Source organism: Zootoca vivipara, chromosome 9 (genome assembly GCF_965207765.1).
Source record: "Zootoca vivipara chromosome 9, rZooViv2.hap1.1, whole genome shotgun sequence".
NCBI classification, from domain to species: domain Eukaryota; kingdom Metazoa; phylum Chordata; class Lepidosauria; order Squamata; family Lacertidae; genus Zootoca; species Zootoca vivipara.
Window position 1 is genome coordinate 66,578,100 of NC_142592.1, and position 20,719 is coordinate 66,598,818.

At 45.9% G+C, this 20,719-nt stretch overlaps 1 protein-coding gene across 2 annotated transcripts in view; it reads left to right on the forward strand.

Moving 5' to 3' along the window:
• The first annotated feature begins 2,892 nt into the window (after window positions 1–2,892).
• Window positions 2,893–20,719, forward strand: part of LRGUK (leucine rich repeats and guanylate kinase domain containing) — a 48,992-nt gene continuing 31,165 nt past the window's right edge. For both annotated transcript variants that reach the window (XM_088651752.1, XM_060279223.2), the window contains exons 1-8: window positions 2,893–3,301; window positions 5,725–5,832; window positions 7,241–7,322; window positions 8,002–8,102; window positions 9,706–9,787; window positions 14,882–15,006; window positions 16,176–16,319; window positions 16,592–16,672. In XM_088651752.1, the coding sequence (XP_088507878.1) occupies window positions 3,035–3,301; window positions 5,725–5,832; window positions 7,241–7,322; window positions 8,002–8,102; window positions 9,706–9,787; window positions 14,882–15,006; window positions 16,176–16,319; window positions 16,592–16,672 (990 nt within the window). In that variant the 5' untranslated portion in view covers window positions 2,893–3,034. The remainder of the gene's footprint in view (window positions 3,302–5,724; window positions 5,833–7,240; window positions 7,323–8,001; window positions 8,103–9,705; window positions 9,788–14,881; window positions 15,007–16,175; window positions 16,320–16,591; window positions 16,673–20,719) is intronic.

The window sequence follows — 20,719 nt, forward strand, 5'->3', positions numbered from 1 at the left end:
CTTGCCCGAAGCTGGGAAACTGACAGGAAGTTTTTAATTACAAAAAAATCGGACTTAAAACTTTCCCCCTAAGGCAGGGTAAAAGGGAGAAAGGTTGATCTTTGCAAAATCCCGTAAAGGTTCTTTAATTTGGTCTGGGGAAAGTCCCCCTGGAAGCTGGAGTCGGGTCCCTGGAGGGATCAGCGAGCTGCCATTAAGACATCACAATAGGATGGAATTTGTTTATCTCTTTGAGGCTAAAAACTGTCAATATTGAAGAGAGCGTAAAATATAAGGTTGTGTAGAAGAAGTTTGATAGATGCTCTTTTCACAAATGGATACATGAGTTTTAAGATATGAAGAAGAATTAAAAATGAGAGTTCGTAACCAGTTCGGGCATAATTTATGTTTCTGAAGTTTGGAAATACGAACTGCGCCATTTCCTGCTTGTAATCTGTGCTGTTCCCACAAAATTGGAGATGACCAGGATGTCAGTAGACACAACATCATCTGACTTTATTGACTTTCAAAAGGAACTTTTGGAATTGCTTTTGGATTTTAAAAGTGAACTGCGTCAGAATACTATACAGGTTGATAAAATAAAACAGAACTGTGCGGAAAGTGAAAAAGGACTAATCCCAACAAGGTATGAAGAGAAGCAAGATGAACAATCATCAGCCATGGACAATGTAATTGAATTCAAAGATGATGGAGAAGCTGCATGGAACATTGTTCCCTCAGTGAGAGGGGGGGAACAGGACTCATGCTTGGTTCAAAGATGAACCAGCATGGAATAATGCCCTCCCAGTGAGAGAGGGAGGACAGGATCCATGCTGGGGCCAGAACTTAAGGGGAACCAAAATTGAGACAGGGCTGAAAAGTGGAAATGTAGTTGGATGGTATTGTGCAACAGCTAGGAAATTGGGGGGGGAACAGGGGACGAAGAAGGGAGAGTGGTGGATAGGTGGTGAAAGAGCGGGAGTGGGGTGAGGAGTAATAATGGATGTTATTTTCTGACTCATCAAGATGGCCCGAAACTGGAATGACCTATGGAACTGGCTGATTCATCTGGGAGACCCTGAGTCCGGGGGGGGGGGGGGGGCTGAATTAGATTTAAGTGTTTAAATGTTATTATGATAAAAGAAATAATATTTGAATGTATGGAAAAAAATTAGGTATAAATTTGAGGCTAAGGGGAGAAATAGAGGATAGATGGATGGGAAAATAAATTTAGATTTGGATTAAGATGAATTATGGGTGGAAGATAGTCAATGCTTTTAAGAATAGAAATAGTTGTGAGATAATGAAAAAATGTGTTAGAATGATTTAAGATAATAAATGAAAGTTGCTTAATTTGAACTTAAAAATGGACCCAGTGGGAGGGGAATTGAGGAAGTCTACAATGTTAATTAAAATGTTAGAATTGATATGTTTTTCTTTTTTATGTTTTTATTCTTGTTTTTTGTTGTTGTTTTGTGAATTTTTGTAATTTGTAATGTTTGAAAATCAATAAATATTATTGGGGGGGGACAAAATTACAGTTATTACAGATAGGAAATTATGTATCCGCATTACTTTGGTAGTACATGTTAGGTGTGGTAAAGATAATAATAAGAATAAAAGAGAGTGGAGTGAATTCGTTGTTTCTGATCCTACTTTGTTGTTGTTGTTTAGTCGTGTCCGACTCTTCATGACCCCATGGGCCAGAGCACGCCAGGCACTCCTGTCTTCCACTGCCTCCCGCAGTTTGGTCAAACTCATGTTGGTGGCTTCGAGAACACTGTCCAACCATCTCGTCCTCTGTCGTCCCCTTCTCCTTGTGCCCTCCATCTTTCCCAACATCAGGGTCTTTTCCAGGGAGTCTTTTCTTCTCATGAGGTGGCCAAAGTATTGTAGCCTCAGCTTCAGGATCTGTCCTTCCAGGGAGCACTCAGGGCTGATTTCCTTCAGAATGGATAGGTTTGATCTTCTTGCAGCCCATGGGACTCTCAAGAGTCTCCTCCAGCACCATAATTCAAAAGCATCAATTCTTCGGCGATCAGCCTTCTTTATGGTCCAGCTCTCACTTCCATACATCACTACTGGGAAAACCATAGCTTTAACTATAAGGACCTTTGTAGGCAAGGTGATGTCTCTGCTTTTTAAGATGCTGTCTAGGTTTGTCATTTTAATGCTGTCTAGGTTTTGTCTTTTAATTTCATGACTGCTGTCACCATCTGCAGTGATCAAGGAGCCCAAGAAAGTAAAATCTCTCACTGCTTCCATTTCTTCCCCTTCTATTTGCCAGGAGGTGATGGGACCAGTGGCCATGATCTTGGTTTTTTTGATGTTGAGCTTCAGACCATATTTTGCGCTCTCCTCTTTCACCCTCATTAAAAGGTTCTTTAATTCCTCCTCACTTTCTGCCATCAAGGTTGTGTCATCTGCATATCTGAGGTTGTTGATATTTCTTCCGGCAATCTTAATTCCGGTTTGGGATTCATCTAGTCCAGCCTTTCGCATGATGAATTCTGCATATAAGTTAAATAAGCAGGGAGACAATATACAACCTTGTCGTACTCCTTTCCCAATTTTGAACCAATCAGTTGTTCCATATCCAGTTCTGTCCTACTTTAAACGTTTGTAAATCCCTTGCGATCTAATGGCTTTTATTATTTCTGTAAACCTCGTCGAGGTTTCCATTGCAATCGAGCGGTTGTTTTTGTGTGTGTGGAAATAAAGAAGGAGCCATTTAGAGATAAGTTCCGTGGTTATAAACAAATAAAAGCCACCATTTAGAAACCCGCGCGCTCATTTCTTTTCTGACAGGCCGAACTACACTTCCCGCGATGCACTGCGTGCGGGCTTCCCGGGCGCCGTTTTCGCGCGAGGAAGGCGACTACAACTCCCGGCGGGCCTTGCGGCGCCGCTCTCCCTTTTCCGCCTCGTTGCCGGGCAACGGCAGGGACACAAGATGGCGTCTCCCAGGCGGCCTCTTTTCCCCTGAGAGAGAGAAAGAGAGACCGAGGCACCCCGCCCCCCCGCCACGCTTCAGAGAAGGACCCCCTTCGCCAACATGCATTCCCGCTCCACTTTCTACGGGCGACCCGCGATCCGGAGCGCGCACAGCGGCGATGACGACCGGTCGTTGCCGCTGCGCTCCTGGGCGACCTCGCCGTCTGTCACCTTCTCGCTCCTCCTCAGCCGCTTCGACGAGCGCTTCCCGAGGGGCGTCGTCACCGAAGGCCTGGACGACGGCGCCCCTTCCAGCGACGAGGAGGAGGAGCTCGCCGTCGAGGAAGAGGAGTCCACCGAGTCCGAACCGGAGCCCGAGCCCATGGAGGTGGGTGCAGGGGGGGGGGTTCGCCGCCGCCCCTAACATGGGTTGGTATCTGTCTGTCTATAAAGGGAGGGGGGCGCTATTCGGCGAACTACGGGCACGGGTTCGTTTGGGAAGGGCGCCCCTACAAGGAGAATTACGGGAGCGCCCGACCCTTATTACCGCGGGGAGGCGGTGGGCGCAGTCGACGTTCTATTTGGATAATTACGGGAAGGGTCGGGAGAGCGGTGTGGGGTGGGAACGGCGACCCCGCACCTATAGGGAGAAATACGGGAGAGGCGCGCCTAGATGGAGAAATATAGGAGGCTTATTTGCATGGTGGGGAGGGAGGACGGGTTCGCGCTACTCGAAGGATTACGGGTTAAGGGAATGGAGTGGGGGGCTCGCGTGCCCGGCCGTCCTTTATTTATTTATTTACTTATTTACTCCATAACATTTGTATGCCGCGTTTGCAAAGCAATTTGCAAAAAAGCAGAAAACCCCGGGGGGAGTGCTGGGAGAAATCCTGGGAAGCTGCTGCCAGTCTGTAGAAAACACTGAACTAGATGGAGCAATCTGACGCTTTCTAAGGCAGCTTCTTCTCCTGTTCCCATTTGGGGGAAGAGCCCATGTATCTCACGGGATAGAAACATAGAATCGTAGAGTTGGAAGGGGCCGCTGGGAGGAGCGCAGAGACAAGAAACGCCAATGTGCATCTTCATCTGCCTCAGCTGCAACAAAACATGTCTCTCTCATCTCTGTCTCTCCAGCCACAGCAGACGCTGTAACTGTCCATGGTTTGAGTTTGACTTCACCCCCAAAGGCACACTCTTCCATAGCCAACCAGGGTTGGAAGAGATCACGAGGGTCATCCTGTCCAACCCCCTGCAATACAGGGATCTTTTGGCCGACACGGGGCTCGAACTCACAACCCTGAGGTTAAGAGTCTCATGCTCTGCCCACTGAGCTTTCCCAGGCTTTGCAGGCAGAAGGCCCCAGGTTCATTCCCCGGCAGCATCACCCAGCAGGACTGGGGAAGAGCCGTGTCTGGAAGTCTGGAGAGCCGCTGCCAGTCAGTGTAGGCAGTATTGAGCTGGATAGATCAATGGTCTGCTTCAGTTTAAGACAGTTTCCCATGTTTCTGTTTGGGAAGAGCCATAGCTCAGTGGTTGAGCACCTGTTTGGCATGCAGAAGGCTCCAGGTTCTGTCCCCACTGGCATCTCCAGCTGTGCTGCCTGGGACCCCAGAGAGCCACTGACCTAGATGGAGCACTGATCTGGCCTCATTTATGGCAGCTTCCGATTTGTTTTTATTGCTTAATACAATTGTTAAATTAACTACTTATGCTTATATAAAACGAAACATTCATTCTCACGAGGATTACCAGATGGAGCCTGCACCTGCGGGTGTGTTAAGGTATCCTACCTCTATACTGAAAGCTTCAGGCGAGGACCTAGCAATGCCATATAGCAGGGGTGGCCAACTCCGAAGAGACTGTGATCTACTCACAGAGTTAAAAACTGGCAGTGATCTACCCCCTTTTAGGGGGTTCAGGTCAAAGTTGTTGAGCTTTTCTGAGGTGGGAGGAAAGCCCTTTGGGGGGGGGGTGAAGGGCTAAAATGTTGAGCATTTTTAGGGAAGCCAAAGTTGTTGAGCTTCTTTGGATCTACCACAGACGTCCAGTGATCTACCGGTAGATCATGATCTACCTGTTGGACATGCCTGCCATATAGATCTTGTTTCATGTGTTACATCATCCAGCTGCATCCCAGGGCCCCAGAAGAGGCAAGGCGGATGGTTACTGGAAATAGGATTTTATTGAGCAAGGAGCATCCGTGGCAAAGTAATGTTATTAGTGTAACAACCACTTTAGTGCTGTTGCACCTACCTGGATGTGGAAATGATCAGCGACTTGGTGGGGGATCCCTGAAGCCTCGTGCCATCCATTCCGATCTAACACTTTTATTATATAAATAAGATGACCTCCTAATTATCATAGATAAGAATAAAATATTTGCTCTTCTCCCAGTTTCTGGGTTGTATCCCAATGATTGCAACAATCCCTAGTAAAGGCTGCAACCTCACCTCACTCCTGGCATTGGATCGCCTTCTCTACTGGGCTGGAGGTCATCACTTTTGCCTGGTCTGTGGTCTTACAAGCCTGCGCTGAGGCTGCTGCGTGCCTCACTTGTAAACAGTGTTAGAAACCCAGATATATAAGCTAATTGCCAAATGGCAGGTATGCCAAAAATGGAAATGGGCTCCTGATACATCTATGTAGCCCTCAGTTTATTTTGCACTGACTGAGCAAAGGTATTTGTCATGTTCCTCTGGGGAAAGGACCCAGCTGGAGCCCTAATCTTCTCTCACAGTTGGCCATACCTCTTTAGGGAGATTGTCCGGCTTTATTTTAGCCCAACCAAAACTCTGCCTTTCTCTCTCTTAGGAGGAATTTGATGGCGTGCTGACTGAAGAAATGACTGCTGAAGCCCTGCAAAAATTGGGGCGTTCAGCCCCGGGCACAGAACATGTCTACCTCAATCTGTCACTTTCGGTGAGTTAATAGCAAATAGTTTTGCGGTCAAGCAACATCCTCTCCCACCTGAATCCTTAACTTGGCCTTACTAGCTGGACTGATTACTTGAGTTCATGATCATGTGTTTATACCCCTATTGTATATGTGATATTTGAGGCATTGGGTCTGATGCTGCATTAAGAAATCCCCTCTGCCCCCTAGAACTCAACTGCTCCAAAGGACCAATGTTACTTGAAACTAATCTGATTTTGAAATGATTGCATGGCAGTGGGGGAAGAGTGTCCAACCCTGTCCCAAAGGCAGGGTTTGGTTGCTAAGTTGCTTTGAGGCATTTTATAGGAAACTGTTCATAAGTGGAATGAATTAAATAGCTAGGAAATGTTTTGCCCAGCTGCATAAAACAATAATAGTGTTTCGGTCTGACACATCTCATTAGGCAGCCTCATTTATTATTATGCTATGTGCTTTGTTTTTTTGTAAACCCTCTTATGAAGGCAGGGCACCCCCAAATGGCAAGTTAGAATTCTTAAATAAATGATTTCCAGCTGATTCCAGATCAAATTGAGAACATAACAGAAGAGCCTGCTTCATCAGGCCAGTAGCGCATTTGATCCAGAATCCTGTTCTCCCAGGGGCCAACCAGATGCCTCTGGGAAGCCCACAAGCAGGGGATGCGCTCCGTAGCCTCTCTTGATCATCATCGTCATATTTATACGCCGCCCACCTGACTGGGTCACACTAGCCACTCTGGACAGCTTCCATCATATACAGAAACATAATAAAACATCAAACATTAAAAACTTCCAGATGCCTTTTAAAGGTTGTATAGTTACTTATCTTATAATTACTCTTGATCCCCGTCTGCTGGTGTTCAGAGGCACATACTGCCTCTGAGGGTAAGGTAAAGGTAAAGGGGCCCCTGACCATTAGGTCCAGTCGTGACCGACTCTGGGGTTGCGGCGCTCATCTCATGTTATTGGCCGAGCCGGTGTACAGCTTCCAGGTCATGTGGCCAGCATGACTAAGCCGCTTCTGGCGAACCAGAGCAGCAGACGGAAACGCTGTTTACCTTCCCGCCGGAGCAGTACCTATTTATCTACTTGCACTTTGATGTGCTTTCGAACTGCTAGGTTGGCAGGAGCAGGGACCAAGCAATGGGAGCTCAGTTAATGTTGGGGATCCTGTTGGTGTATCCCGGCTCCCCGTACCTGGACACAGACATGCTCCCATATACCATATGTTAGTGGAACTTGAACATTAGGTTGTTAATTTGCCCCAGTGGGTGAGAGGATGGTGACCAAATGGGACCCAAGGGGATGAATTCTTTTTGGAAAGACTTTAGGGGGTTAATGAAGAACCTCATTTTCAGAACTGTGCCTTGGTGTCTTCTTGAAACTAACTTCTTTCCCCCGTTTTCTTCCCACAGGACCGCAAATTAAGTGACATTAGCATTCTCTGCAGATACGTCCACCTCGAGAAGCTAGATCTTTCTCACAATAAAATAGATGGTACGTAGCTGCCACTTTTGTAAGTCTCTTGGCTGTAAAGCTCTTTCAGGTATAAGGAAATCAAGAAGAAAGGAGGAGAAAACAATGAGAATGATAACATTACAACGTGGCTTGGAATGGAAATAAGAGTGGTCCCTGCAAAGGATGTAAGGAGGGATGGGAGAAGTCCTGAGCACTTAAGAGGGGATGGTCTGTACAGAGGCCTGTGAGTGTACAGGAAACCTGCAAGGTATGGAATCTGCCGGTTGTGGAATTGGCTGCAAAATTCAGCTCCCTAAGAATCTCAGCCTCCTTTTTAAAAGGAAAGGAAGCAGTTTCTAGCTCATATTTTTTGCAAAGACAAACTTACGCACGTGTGTACAGCATTTAATGGAATAAACCAGAATTGCTGAATAACACTTCCAGCTGTCATCAACCAGTGTTTTTGAGATCCTTGTCTCTCCCTGCCTCACCACCTCATGGTTAGCAGAGCAGGAACATGTATAATGGTTAAACACCACAGGATAACATATGCAAAATGGGGAAAATCCTGCAAATTGACTCATTTTGCATAGTGTATTCTGGGTGTATGACATTGTTCTCTTAATAGCAGAGTAGGTATGTTTTCATAGCTCTGAGTCCACACAGCCCTAACATTCAGTTACTTATCCCCCCCTGCCCCGTGTTCTTTCATTTCCAGATATTTCATGTGTGAGTTACATGCCTTACTTGTTGGACCTGAACGTTTCCCATAATGAACTAACCACATACTTTGACTTCAAACCACCCAAGAATCTTCAAGTAAGAATTTTGTGGGTTCTGTTTGAGTTCAGGTCTCCTCAGTGCAGCTGGCCAGCCAGCCAGATTCTAAGCGAGTAAGGAAAGGAATTTCATTTGACATTTCTTAGAAATCTTCAGCCCATTGAGCCTGTATGGAGTTGAGCCTCCAGTTTTCTCTGAAGTTCCTTGCAGCACCAACGATCTTGTTCTGCCTCTGGTCCCCATGTAAGGTTTTTCCTTGAATCGCCTAGTTGTCCGATGCAATTTTAAGCCAACATGGCAAAAGTATTTTTATATTCAAAATGTGTTGGGAGCAAACAATGCCATCTTTAGAGGGAGTTGTGATCTAAATTTCTTTGGGGCCTCAAGCTGGTATATTACCTAATAGAGAGCAGAGAAGGTTGACACAGAGCATGAAGGCATATAAAAGAAATGAAATTGATGTCAAGATATTGGTGATCTTGTGGCAACGGTCTTTAGTAGCTGAAATTGGCAAGAAAATGTGCTCTGTTTGCTCTCTTCCCTTGAAGGCACATCTCAGGGGTTCCTTTCAGAACCTGTCACGGCATGGAGGGCATCATAGCTGCCACGTTTTCCCTTTTCTCGTGAGGAAGCCTATTCAGCATTAGGGAAAATCCCTTTAAAAAAGGGATAACTTGGCAGCTATGGAGGGCATGGAGAATTCTCTGCATTTATTGGTGCTCCAGTATGCATGCTGAAGTTCCTGGTTCAACATAGATGTGTGCAAGTGGAGCAAAGCAGTGTTAGAAAATTTCCAAAGTGCTGTTTTGCAAAATATTTTTGTTGTTTCAAAACAGGCCTTGTTACTAAGCCCCCAGAAGTTGCTAGTCTGCAAAGAAATTGCTGCAAGCAGGCTAGAGAACTAATTTCCAGGTTGGAAGAAACACAGCTGATGTTAAGCTTCCCCTGCAACGTTTCCCCCCCCCCCCCATGCCACCATGCTCACTCTTCTGGTCTCTTCCCCATCCCCTTTACAAGGCTGCGGTAGGGAAAGGATCCCTTTTCTTCCTTTCCTGTACAAGCTTCAGGCACACCCACTGTCTTCTTTTGCCCAGGGTGCTCTGGGTCCTGTAACAGGCACAATTGGAGCTACATCGGGCAGCACTTAGGTGCAGGAGCCAACTGGGCTGCCCAGTGCAAAGACAGACAGAACACGCTGCTTTGGCAGCCCTGTCAACTAACTGGCTGGTGAAGCTGAGCAACCTCTCTCCACTTTGTCAGCCTGATTCCTTAGTGGCTGCAGAGCAGTGGTGGAGGCTGAACAACATCTGTACCAGCCACAGGGGAAGTGATGCCACTTCCCCCACTACCAGCACAGAAGCAAGTCAGGCTGGTAAAGCCAAGTGCTCTTCCCCTGATTTGCAAGCCTGATAGCTCACCTACAGGCAATTTCACACATACGTCTGCTAAATCCTCATCGCCAAGGACGACCAAGCAAGTGGTTAAATGCAGGCTGTTCTAAACACATGCACACCCCATGTTTGTGCTCCAGCCGTGTGTCCAATTCGAACAGAAGACCTTTTGGTTCCTCAGAAAGAAAAAACATACAAATAGACCCTATGATGGTATCTTTATGTATTCTCTCCACCCACCCCACCTCCAGGTAGTAGATTTTTCGGACAACAAGATCCAAGTAATGCAAGATCTTTCTGCCTACCAGTCACTTAAGAAGCTCATACTTGACAGTATCCTTTTGGGAATGAAAGAGAAATTCTGGAGAGAAGTGGGATATGGCGGAGTGTTGGAAGATCAACTCTGGGGGCTTTTAAACAAACACACAAATCTTCCTTCTGTGAGTGAGTTCAGTCCAGGATGCAATTTAATATTGATTTTGTTTTCATCGGTGGGCTTCCCTGTCCAGAAGGCTGGAATATGGTTTCCATGTGTGTGGTTTAAAAAAGAAAAAGGAAAAAATCCATACCAAAAGATGGAATGATAGAGCATCATACGCTAAATGCATCTTTCTAATTTTTATTCCAGTAAAATGCAACAACAGCAGATCCCAAAGGCAACAAGATTGTAATATTCTTGTTGTATATCAGGCATCCCCAAACTGCGGCATTTCAGATGTTTTGTCCTACAACTCCCATGATCCCTAGCTAACAGGACCAGTGGCCGGGGAAGATGGGAATTGTAGTCCAAAACATCTGGAGGGCCGAAGTTTGGGGGTGTCTCTTGTATATATTCAGTGCAAGAGAAATTGTGGTGAGTTGAACTGTATCTCTCGAATTACCCAGATAGTGAGCCTGACCAGCTGAAGTTTCCTTTGGGGCGATATTGTTGTGCCCTTGGATAAGCTGGATATGGGGGGGGGGGCTGCCTTGCTTTAGTGGGAGGTTTCCCAAAAAGGTAATTCTGGATTGGGCCTTTCAGATTACTATCCTAATCTGTACTATCCTAATCTGTTGCAAATAAGTTCATTTTCTATTTCTCTTCTACACACACATACACACACACACAGAGTTGATTGTGGTCGTGATTCTGGATGAAGGAGAAGTGACTTCTTGGGCATGTAACCAAAAAAGAGGGGTGGGAGCTATAGAGCAAAAGAATATTGACTTGTGAAACCTGAGTACTTCTAACACCAGTATGAGGAGTGCTTGCTAAGAAAATGTTCCTCTTCCACAGGGAGGCTGGCCCTGAGTCATTCTCTCTCCCAAGGGGCTTAGAGAAAAAGGATAAACAAGCCTGCTGGTCTCTCTGCATCTATCACCTGGTTACAAAACACTGGTGCTTTAACTCTTGCTTCCCTGGTCTTTGAAATGAATTTGGTGGAAACAGTGCCCAAGGCAGGCTTAGGGCCCACTCTCTTCAAAACTGTCCAACTGCGAGAATTTTTTACGATGTGGTAGCAAGGGAGCTGTCTAGTAGGGCAAGATCATGCCCTGGCCAACTTCCCACTCCCCCATGCAATTGCCCTCCCAGCAGAATGCAGGGAGACCTCAACTTCATGTGGCTCAAGAAGTGAAGCGAAGCAATGTACTAAAGGAGAACATGTGACCTTTCGGTGGGGGCGGGGGTGGATGGGATTCCTTCATAACCTCAAATGTGCTGATCATTCAGGTCCTAAGGATATCCTCATGGCTCATACAAGTTGCTGGAATACCTCCTGTCAACCTGTATTCATTCTCTTTCTCTGTCTGTCTGTCTCTCTCACCCACCCTTATCTGACTACCTCAAAGAATCATAAGAGTTGGGAGGGACATTTGCCCAACGCGGGGCTCGAATCCACAACCCTGGGATTAAGTGTCTCATGCACTACCAACGGGCCTCTACTCAGTGCTGGAACCAGGCTATTTTGTGCTCCAGGCAAGGCTAACTACTTGCACCCCCGCTCCCGAATCATGAACTTCAATTTTCAAAAACATGCCTTTGTATGAATTGCTTCAAAAATGACGGAATTCTCCAGAATGTAAAATCAGAGTCAAATATCAGAAATTTGTAAGATGCAACAAAAACTAATCTTTGTAAAATGGTGTCCCTCAATGGTCAGTTCTGCTGCCCTCTGAGGTCTGTGCCCTAGGTGGCTGCCTGGCTAGGCTAGGCTTCTTCTTTTATTCCCATGTGACATCCCAACCAGCAAAGGGGCCCAGACCAGCCCTGTCCTGCCATGGCCAATCTGCTTTACTCCTTTGCCTCCCTTTCCCATTCAGATCACAGTCCCATCTTTCAGACTGCATAACTCTATACCCAACAGAAACTGGATCTGCCCAAGGGGCTGGGACCCTTGCCTTGCTAGATTGTGTCAGGCTGGGGGTGGCGGCAAGGAGCTCTGGCTTGACTTGCACCCCACTAGATAGGCCAAGGCAAGCATATCTCCTGCCCCTGCCTCCTGGCACACGTGGGCAGCCTGTGCTGCATTTGCCCCTGGCTGCTCCTTAGACCCTTGGCAACCGCAGAATTGTGGCTGGACATTTTCAGAGGAAAAAGGTGAGCCTTGCTGGAGCAGGCCACAGCTGTCCATCCAGCCCAGTGTCCTGTTTACAACAGAGGACCACCAGTTTTTCTGGGTGAACCCCTAAGAAGGAGAGCGTGAACAAAAGAGCCGTCCCCTGTTACTTGCCCCCCCCCTATCCCAAGTAGCTGATCAGCAAGCTAACATGGCTAAGAGCTGTGGGAAAGGCTGAGCTCCGTGAATATGCCAGATTTATGTAGAATCATAGAATCATAGAGTTGGAAGAGACCACAAGGGCCATCCAGTCCAACCCCCTGCCAAGCAGGAAACACCATCAAAGCATTCCTGACAGATGGCTGTCAAGCCTCTGCTTAAAGACCTCCAAATAAGGAGACTCCACCACACTCCTTGGCAGCAAATTCCACTGCCGAACAGCTCTTACTGTCAGGAAGTTCTTCCTAATGTTTAGGTGGAATTTTCTTTCTTGTAGTTTGAATCCATTGCTCCGTGTCCGCTTCTCTGGAGCAGCAGAAAACAACCTTTCTCCCTCCTCTATATGACATCCTTTTATATATTTGAACATGGTTATCATATCACCCCTTAACCTTCTCTTCTCCAGGCTAAACATACCCAGCTCCCTAATCCGTTCCTCATAAGGCATCGTTTCCAGGCCTTTGACCATTTTGGTTGCCCTCTTCTGGACACGTTCCAGCTTGTCAGTATCCTTCTTGAACTGTGGTGCCCAGAACTGGACACAGTACTCCAGGTGAGGTCTGACCAGAGCAGAATACAGTGGTACTATTACTTCCCTTGATCTAGATGCTATACTCCTATTGATGCAGCCCAGAATTGCATTGGCTTTTTTAGCTGCTGCATCACACTGCTGACTCATGTCAAGTTTGTGGTCAACCAAGACTCCTAGATCCTTTTCACATGTACTGCTCTCAAGCCAGGTGTCTCCCATCCTGTATTTGTGCCTTTCATTTTTTTTTGCCCAAGTGTAGTACTTTACATTTCTCCTTGTTAAAATTCATCTTGTTTGCTTTGGCCCAGTTGTCTAATCTGTTAAGGTCATTCTGAAGTGTGATCCTGTCCTCTGGGGTGTTAGCCACCCCTCCCAATTTGGTGTCATCTGCAAACTTGCTCAGGATGCCTTCAAGCCCATCATCCAAGTCATTGATAAAGATGTTGAACAAGACTGGGCCCAAGACAGAACCCTGTGGCACCCCACTAGTCACTACTCTCCAGGATGAGGAGGAGCCATTGATGAGCACCCTTTGGGTTCGGTCGGTAAGCCAGTTACAAATGTGTTTGATTCCATTTATGAATTGCTTCCCATGAAATGTCTCAAAGCGATTTTGCAATAAAAGCATCAGCAATGAAGACAATTAAAAACAAGCCCAGACAATTCATATGTAAAAAACAATTTCCGATTCAGCACCGACGCAGACTGGGATACAGATCTCCACATAAGAGCCTTTTTGGGAAAGGAAGGTTGCCCCCTTTCAAGGCAGTGGTGGCCGCCTGTTGCTGCTCTTTTCTGCCTACCCTCTTGCCTCCAATGCCGGCCCTCATCCTGCCAGCTTGCACATGATTGAACAGAATATCATGCCTGACAGGTTCCATTTCAGCTGGGGTTTCCCCCCCCCCCCAGCTTGGCAGTACAGAACTAAGTCCTGGCTGTTCAGGTTACATTATTTGTGTGTTTCACAAGGTGTTCAGGTGACATCGCTCTTGTCAGCCAGTGGCCTAGCAACTTGCTCCCTTTGCAATTATAATTTCCCATAGCAGAAGCAGAAATAATGTGACAGGAATGAAATGCAGGCCAAGGCTGATTATTGCTCATCTGAATAGAAAGAGGATGTGTGGGGTTGGGCGAGGGGCGGGGGAGAAAGGAATTGCTTTGCATGCGGAGAGCACCAGGCTATCTCTGCTTCGCTCATTTGGATTGTCTCTGGCAATATGGCCAAATCAGCCATGATGTCCGCGGAACAAAAGGAAGCTTGCGACATACTGAGCTAAGGAGAGATTCTGTGCACCCTAAACAGGAAAGCTTCACTTGGACGACAGGACCATGATGGAGAGAGTGGGGCACAGAGATTGGAAAGCGCTTAAGTTGTCCAGGTTGGATATTAAAATGAGAGCCAACACCGGCCATGATGCTCTCCGGACACCTGCAGAGGTGGTTTTGCTCTTTCCCTGCATCTCTATGGTAAAGGCCCTTGTTTAGCTTGCATTGAGAACAGAACCAACCCTCTATTCAGTTTTAACAGAAGCCATACGAAGCTGTCTTATCCTGAGCCAGACTTTTGGTCCATCTAGGTCAGTGCTGCTCACACAGACAGGCAGCGGCTCTACAGAATTTCAGGTGGGGTTCTCTCCCAGCCCTTCCTGGAGATGCCAGGAGCTGAATCTTGAGACCTTCTGCGTTCCAAGTGGGTGTCTCCACCACGGAGTTATGGTTGCTCTGTTTGTTAGGGTCAAGGCGTGTGCTTTGTCTCTGAGCTCTGGGTCCTCCCACCTAGAGAAAAGGAAAACTGGAAGTTAGCAGGAGTAGAACCTGCCCCTCTCACTCCAGGTAGCAACAGTCGAACCATGGATCCACAGGAATAGAGAAACTCTGTGATTCTTGTCCCATAGCCTGGATGTTTTCCAAAGGCAGCACTGAGCGTTTTTGTGTTAAGGGTGGCTTTGAGTGAAAAAAAAGCCAGAGAAGAAATACGTGATGTGCGCTGCCATTATATTGCCCCAGGCTAGGGCCATTGCACAGCTCCCCTTCATTTCACTGTGGCAGATTCCTCAAGAGGAATTCCTCGGCGGACTCCAGGCTGCTAACTACTTTGTGGTGCAATCTTGTTCCTTAAGTCTTGATGCTGATGCACAGGTAATGAAATTGAGGAGATCCAGGGCCTTGAGAATTGCCAATGCCTGACCTACCTGAGCCTGGCAGACAACAAGATCACAGCCATCAATGGCCTGAAAAACCTGCCCATCAAAACACTCTGCCTGGTGAGTCGCAGAATTTTGGGGTTGGAAGGTGATGCTGGACAACCCCACATACATGTTGCATGCAGTGACTGGGACATGGTGAAATCCTAGAGCAGGGTTGGGAGGCCTTTTTCAGCCCGAGGGATTCATTTTTTTCCATGCAGGTACCAGGTGAGCCTCTCCAGGGAGAGCATTCCACAGCTAGGGAGCCACTCCTGAAAAGACCCTGTCTTTTGCTACTGCCCTCTGTACTTATAGAAGGGCTTTACTCCCCCTCCCAGCCCTTTGATCCCGTGTACCTTTCCTAGTCTGTAGTTCCCGTTCTCTGTTTCCCATCTTTCCCCCTTCCCAAAGTGCCCCGCACCATCGAGGTTGGAACTATTGATAAAATATTAGATGCTGATAGGCGGGTTGATGGCGCTGGGTGTAGGATGAAAATAATCTAGAGGCGGGGCTGGGGGGATGTGACTCAACCCAACTTGGACTCAACCCGTCATTTGTCAATAACGAGAAACCAAACTTTTAGTTTCATTGACCCAGTCCCGTGGAACTCTCTGCCACTGGAGATTCAGCAGGCACCTTCTGTGCCAACTTTTAAACCCCTGCTGAAAGCTGCTATTCCACCATGCCTACGCAGGCAATTAAGAACATATCTTTCAGCAATGGTAAATTGACATCTTTTTTTAAAAAACCATTTTACGGTATGGCTTAATTTTTTTTGTTTTGTTGTAAATGGCTGTGATATATTTTCACGATACAGTGGCATATAAATATTGTTTCTAGATAAACAAACAAACCCTCGTATTATACCAGAAACTCCAGTTTTCAGTTGGACTAGTAGCTGAAGGTAGAGAATCAAGAGGGAACTGAGGAGTAAGCAAAAGAACAAAAGTAAAATGTAATCAAATCTTAAATTAAAATTGGGTACAAAGGGGGGGGGCTGCTGGTGCCCCAGCATTTTCTACCTAAGGCTGCAACCTGGCTCACTCCTCCTTAAGCAGAAGCTCCTGCTGGCCCTGGAGTGTCTGAACCAGGTCCAGGTGTAGAGAAATTAAGTGATTGCCCCAAAGCCCATGTGAAGGAGATTGCAGAGTGAGTCAGCCTTAGAGACAGCGGTTTGCCCAAGGGACAGTCGTGTGTTCATAATTCCTTTTCTCGAGGGCTCCCCAAGCTTCCAATTACTTTTGCAGAAATCAAACCAGATATCGAAGGCTGTTGGCTTGGAAGAACTGAAAGTTCTGCAGAAGTTGGACTTGTCTGACAATCAGATCAGCAGTTTGGAAGGTCTGGAAGAGCACAAACTGCTTGAGGAAATCAACCTACAAGATAACCAGGTAAGTTCTTGCACAATAAGTAATATTGTTTGGACAGTTTCAGTTTGCACTGAAGACCAGCCTCCTTTGCAACTTTGCATGATATCTCATGACATGGCAACTGTGTGGAAGGGCAGTGAAAGGGCCAGTTTGGGCATTCAGAAGAGCTTTTTCAGGGCTCCATTTCAGGCTGCCAGGGGAGGAGGTTCTGTGCCTTTTCTGCACATTCACAGAGCTCCGATCATGGAATGGATCCCTGGAGTAAATGCTATATTTTCCTGCATTCTATCTAGGTGGCTGAGCTGGGTGAACTGGAATATTTTGAATCCCTGCCTCTCCTCAGAGTGCTTAATCTGAAAAACAACCCTGTGCAGGTATGTCACAGTCAACGTAAAGGAGGCACAAAGGAAGAAAGTAGATAACCGTTCCATGAGTGGAAAGCTATGTGTTTGCTGCTGGGCTGCATCTATATCAGGGTGTCCAGCTGTTTGCGGACTACAAATCCCATCATCCTTGTCCACTGGTCCTGCTAGCTAGGGATGATGGGAGTTGTAGTCCAACAACAGCTGGACCAAGAAACCTTGGTCTATATTGTTTTGCCAAGATGATGCAGGGTCAACCTTTGGTTTGCTGGCAGATTTATTGCATTTTATGATATTTTGTGTCTTTACAAATACTCCATATCAGCAAATACTGCATATCAGAACCCCAGGGGTTCTGGGCCCCAAAGGGATTTCTGACTGAACATTAGGAAGAACTTTCTGATGGTATGAGATGTTCTTCAGTGGAACAGATTCCCACGAAAGGTGGTGGACTGTCCTTCCTTGGAGGTTTTTAAGCAGAGGTTGGATGACCACATGCCATGGGTGATCTAGGTGAGAATCCATATATATATATATATATATATATATATATATATATATATATATATATATATATATGATTTTCAAACACACACACACATACAAAAATACAAGACACAAAAAGTACAAAAAAACAAAAAGAAAAACTACAAAATACAGAATACAAAAATATCAAAAACAAAAATTCTAACTTAAATCTTGATCATTATCCTTTGGACTCCCCCGACCTCCCCCACCTTGAGTCCCTGTTACAATATAATTTAAACAGTATTCCTTGTAATTTTACATACCTTAAAAATTATTCTCTCAATCCTTTACTCTTTTTTCCACTCTTCTTCCCAATATTGATATAATTCCCTTAAATCTAATGCTTCAAACCAAATATTTCTAATTCCCTTTATTCATTCTCTAATACTTTTTCCCTCTGCCTATAATTTTTATTAACAACGAATCATCATTCTATTATTAACTCTTAATACAAATATTATTTCAGACAATAATAACATAACTCCCTCCCCCTTCCCCCAGATCCAGATTCTCCAGGAGTATACAGCAAGATCCATAAAACATACCAGTAAAGGGCCATACCATTTCATCCATCTCTTTGAATCATTTATAGTCTATTAACCCACACCCACCCTTTCCCATAGCTTCCACAAAGCGCTTTCGCCCCATTTCTGCAGTTTCCCTCCTGTGTCTTTATTTCTAACTTCCCAGAGTGTGCCCTGTCCTCCCTCTCTCACTGGGAGGGCCAGAGCCCACCCTGGTTCATCTTTGAGGAGTTATTGAGTCCAGTCCTTTTTCTGTTCCACATCTCCCACTTGTAGAACAATCTGCCTTCCTTCTTCTTCATCCTCATCCTGTCTTGTCAGATCTCCATGTATAAAGATGTCTAGTGTTGGTACTTCTTTTTTATCCTCAACGTCCAAATTTCCAACTTCAGTGCCAATTTTTCTTTCCAAGCAGCTTTCTCCCTTCACCTTTTTCAATTGTTTATCATGTTTGCACGACAAAGCACATTCCTGCAGCAAGGTGGAGTACAAGTTCAGTCCCTGTTTAATGTCACAGAGCTTTAGTTGAAAATCCTGCATTGCAGGGGGTTGAACTAGATGGCCCTCAGTGGTCCCTTCCAGGTGCTTCCAGGAATGCCCAGGTGCTTGCGTACTGATGTACACTGGGTTAGGGGTGGGAGAATCATCTAAAGATGCAAAGGGGAAAGGATGGCTTTTGAGCGGCTGCTTTCCTTTGGAATCTGGATGCAATTTCCGTGAGGTGGACTCACTTCTCATTCAAAGGGCTTGACGATCTCTCATGATTAACGAGCTGCAGCATCCCATTTGTCAACGACAGCAACATTAAGAGCAGAGTCAAACCCTGTGCATCAGCCTGATACAGCACATGTTGATAACTTGTCCCGAGCAGTGTGGAAGATTAACAGCACTGGCGCCTCGATTTTGATGGGTTTGAGATACCCTTTGAAACGATTTCCAGAGATCTGGGAAAGAAATATTACACATTTCTCAGCACCGTCTTCCTTGGTTGATGTCAGTGGTACAGTCCACCGGGGATCGCTCATTAATTTTGATGGAACCTGTATGGGGTGGGGGGGAAATCATTCCATCTCTGTAAACCTCTGAACCTTTGCCAAAAGAAGACTAGATATGCATTGGCAGGCTCAGGTCCATTGACCCGCATGGCATCTTCGTGAAAGCAGATCAGCACCAGAGTTTCCCAACCTTTTTGTGTGCTGGGCAGACATTCGGAGATTTCAGAAACTGTTGTGGGCCCTGTGAAATACCCATTCCGTGGAAGAAAAACTGGTGGTGCTCAGAACCCTCACCCTGAAATAGGCAAAACAAGTACACACACACACCCCAACAAACAAACAAAACACAGACAAAAAGTAGGCCTTACTCCAAAACTGGACTCCTCCCCCCAAAAAAAACCTAAAACAACCCCTCCCACAAAGCCAAAACTTGCTTTATTTGAAAACATTTTAAAATAAAGAAGGGGCGGGGTGTTGGTGGACACCAAGCGGGATGCAGAAGGCCAATGTGCCCACAGCAGCTCTGCTTTGGACCTTGGACCCGTGTTGTTCCTGTTAAGAGACCTGCCCCAGGGAGTACTCAGTCTAAAAGTTGGCAGTGGGGGGAGACAACAAGGCAAGATGGTGAAGAGGCAAGGTTCAACGAGAGGTGGGGGAGGCAAGTAGAACTCAGGACCTAATGTGAGGAAATGCTCACACCAGTATGGGTATTTGTATTTTAATATGAATTAAACCTATTGGGCGGGATTCACCTAACCAGCCCCATCAGTGAGGGTCATGGGGGGAGGTTGGGCAAGGTCTGAGTGGAGGGAGAGGGGTGTGGGTTGAGGTGTTAAGGAAGGGGTGTTGGCACAGGATTGCTGGGCAAGGCAAGCAGGAGTGCAACCCTAGTTAATTAGATTACTTATTGTTAATAAAATCAGTAGTTTAATTAATCAGTAATTAATACAGTGTTTTAAGGGAGAGATTACAGGTCAAAAAAAACCAACTCCTCAGCTACAGTGTTGTATTGATTTCATTAATTTATTTAAAGGCATTTATAAACCTCTTAGAAATCTCTGAGCTGTGCACAATGTGAAAAGCAAACTATATCGTTGAAACAAAAATACAACCTGAAACCAATGAAACACCAGTATAAAAGCCTCTAAAAGCCTCTGATGAACAGAACAAGGATTCAGGGAATTCAAACATAAAACAGGGTCAGGGAGAAGCCTGGGCAAAAGAAATATTTACAAGGCGTCTGAAGTAACTGATGGTTGCTGCTTTGCCTGTGGCAGAAGGAAGGGCATTCCCCAATACAGGGGCAGAAGCATAAAATGTCATTGTTGTTGTTGTTTAGTCGTGTCCGACTCTTCGTGACCCCATGGACCATAGCACGCCAGGCACTCCTGTCTTGCACTGCCTCCTGCAGTTTGGTCAAACTCATGTTCGTAGCTTCGAGAACACCGTCCAACCATCTCGTCCTCTGTCATCCCCTATGTCATTACCCTATGATATTCTATAGTTGAATTTCTTCAGTTGATCTAAGGGGTGTCTTTCAGGTACTCTTGTTCCTAGTTATTCAGGGCTCTAAATGCTAACATCGAGACTTTGCATGTAGCCCCATAGTTGGTCAGCAGCCACTGTGGTTCACTCAGCACATGTGCAAAATATGTACATCCAGGTGTGCTACTCAGTGATCCAGCCACAACATTCAGTCCCAACTGCAGCCATATGGGGAGAGCATCTCTAACTAAAAATCAGGCTGTTTTCCTCTTAAGCTTTCTTAAGCCTTGCTAGGCAGTGCTCCTTAGATCAGAATTTGGTTGTTTTTAAAAACGTCTCTCCAATTAATCTGCATGGCTTTTTAGTGATTTTATGAACAGAAGTGGCAATTATATTAAGACAGCATTGAGTCGGTTTGAATGTCAGTGATTTGGCGTGACTTGGCTTTCCTGAGACAATGCCTCTAATCAAGCTGCCAAGACGTTAGTTTTCTCATTGACGGTTAATTATTGTACCTCTTAAAGTTA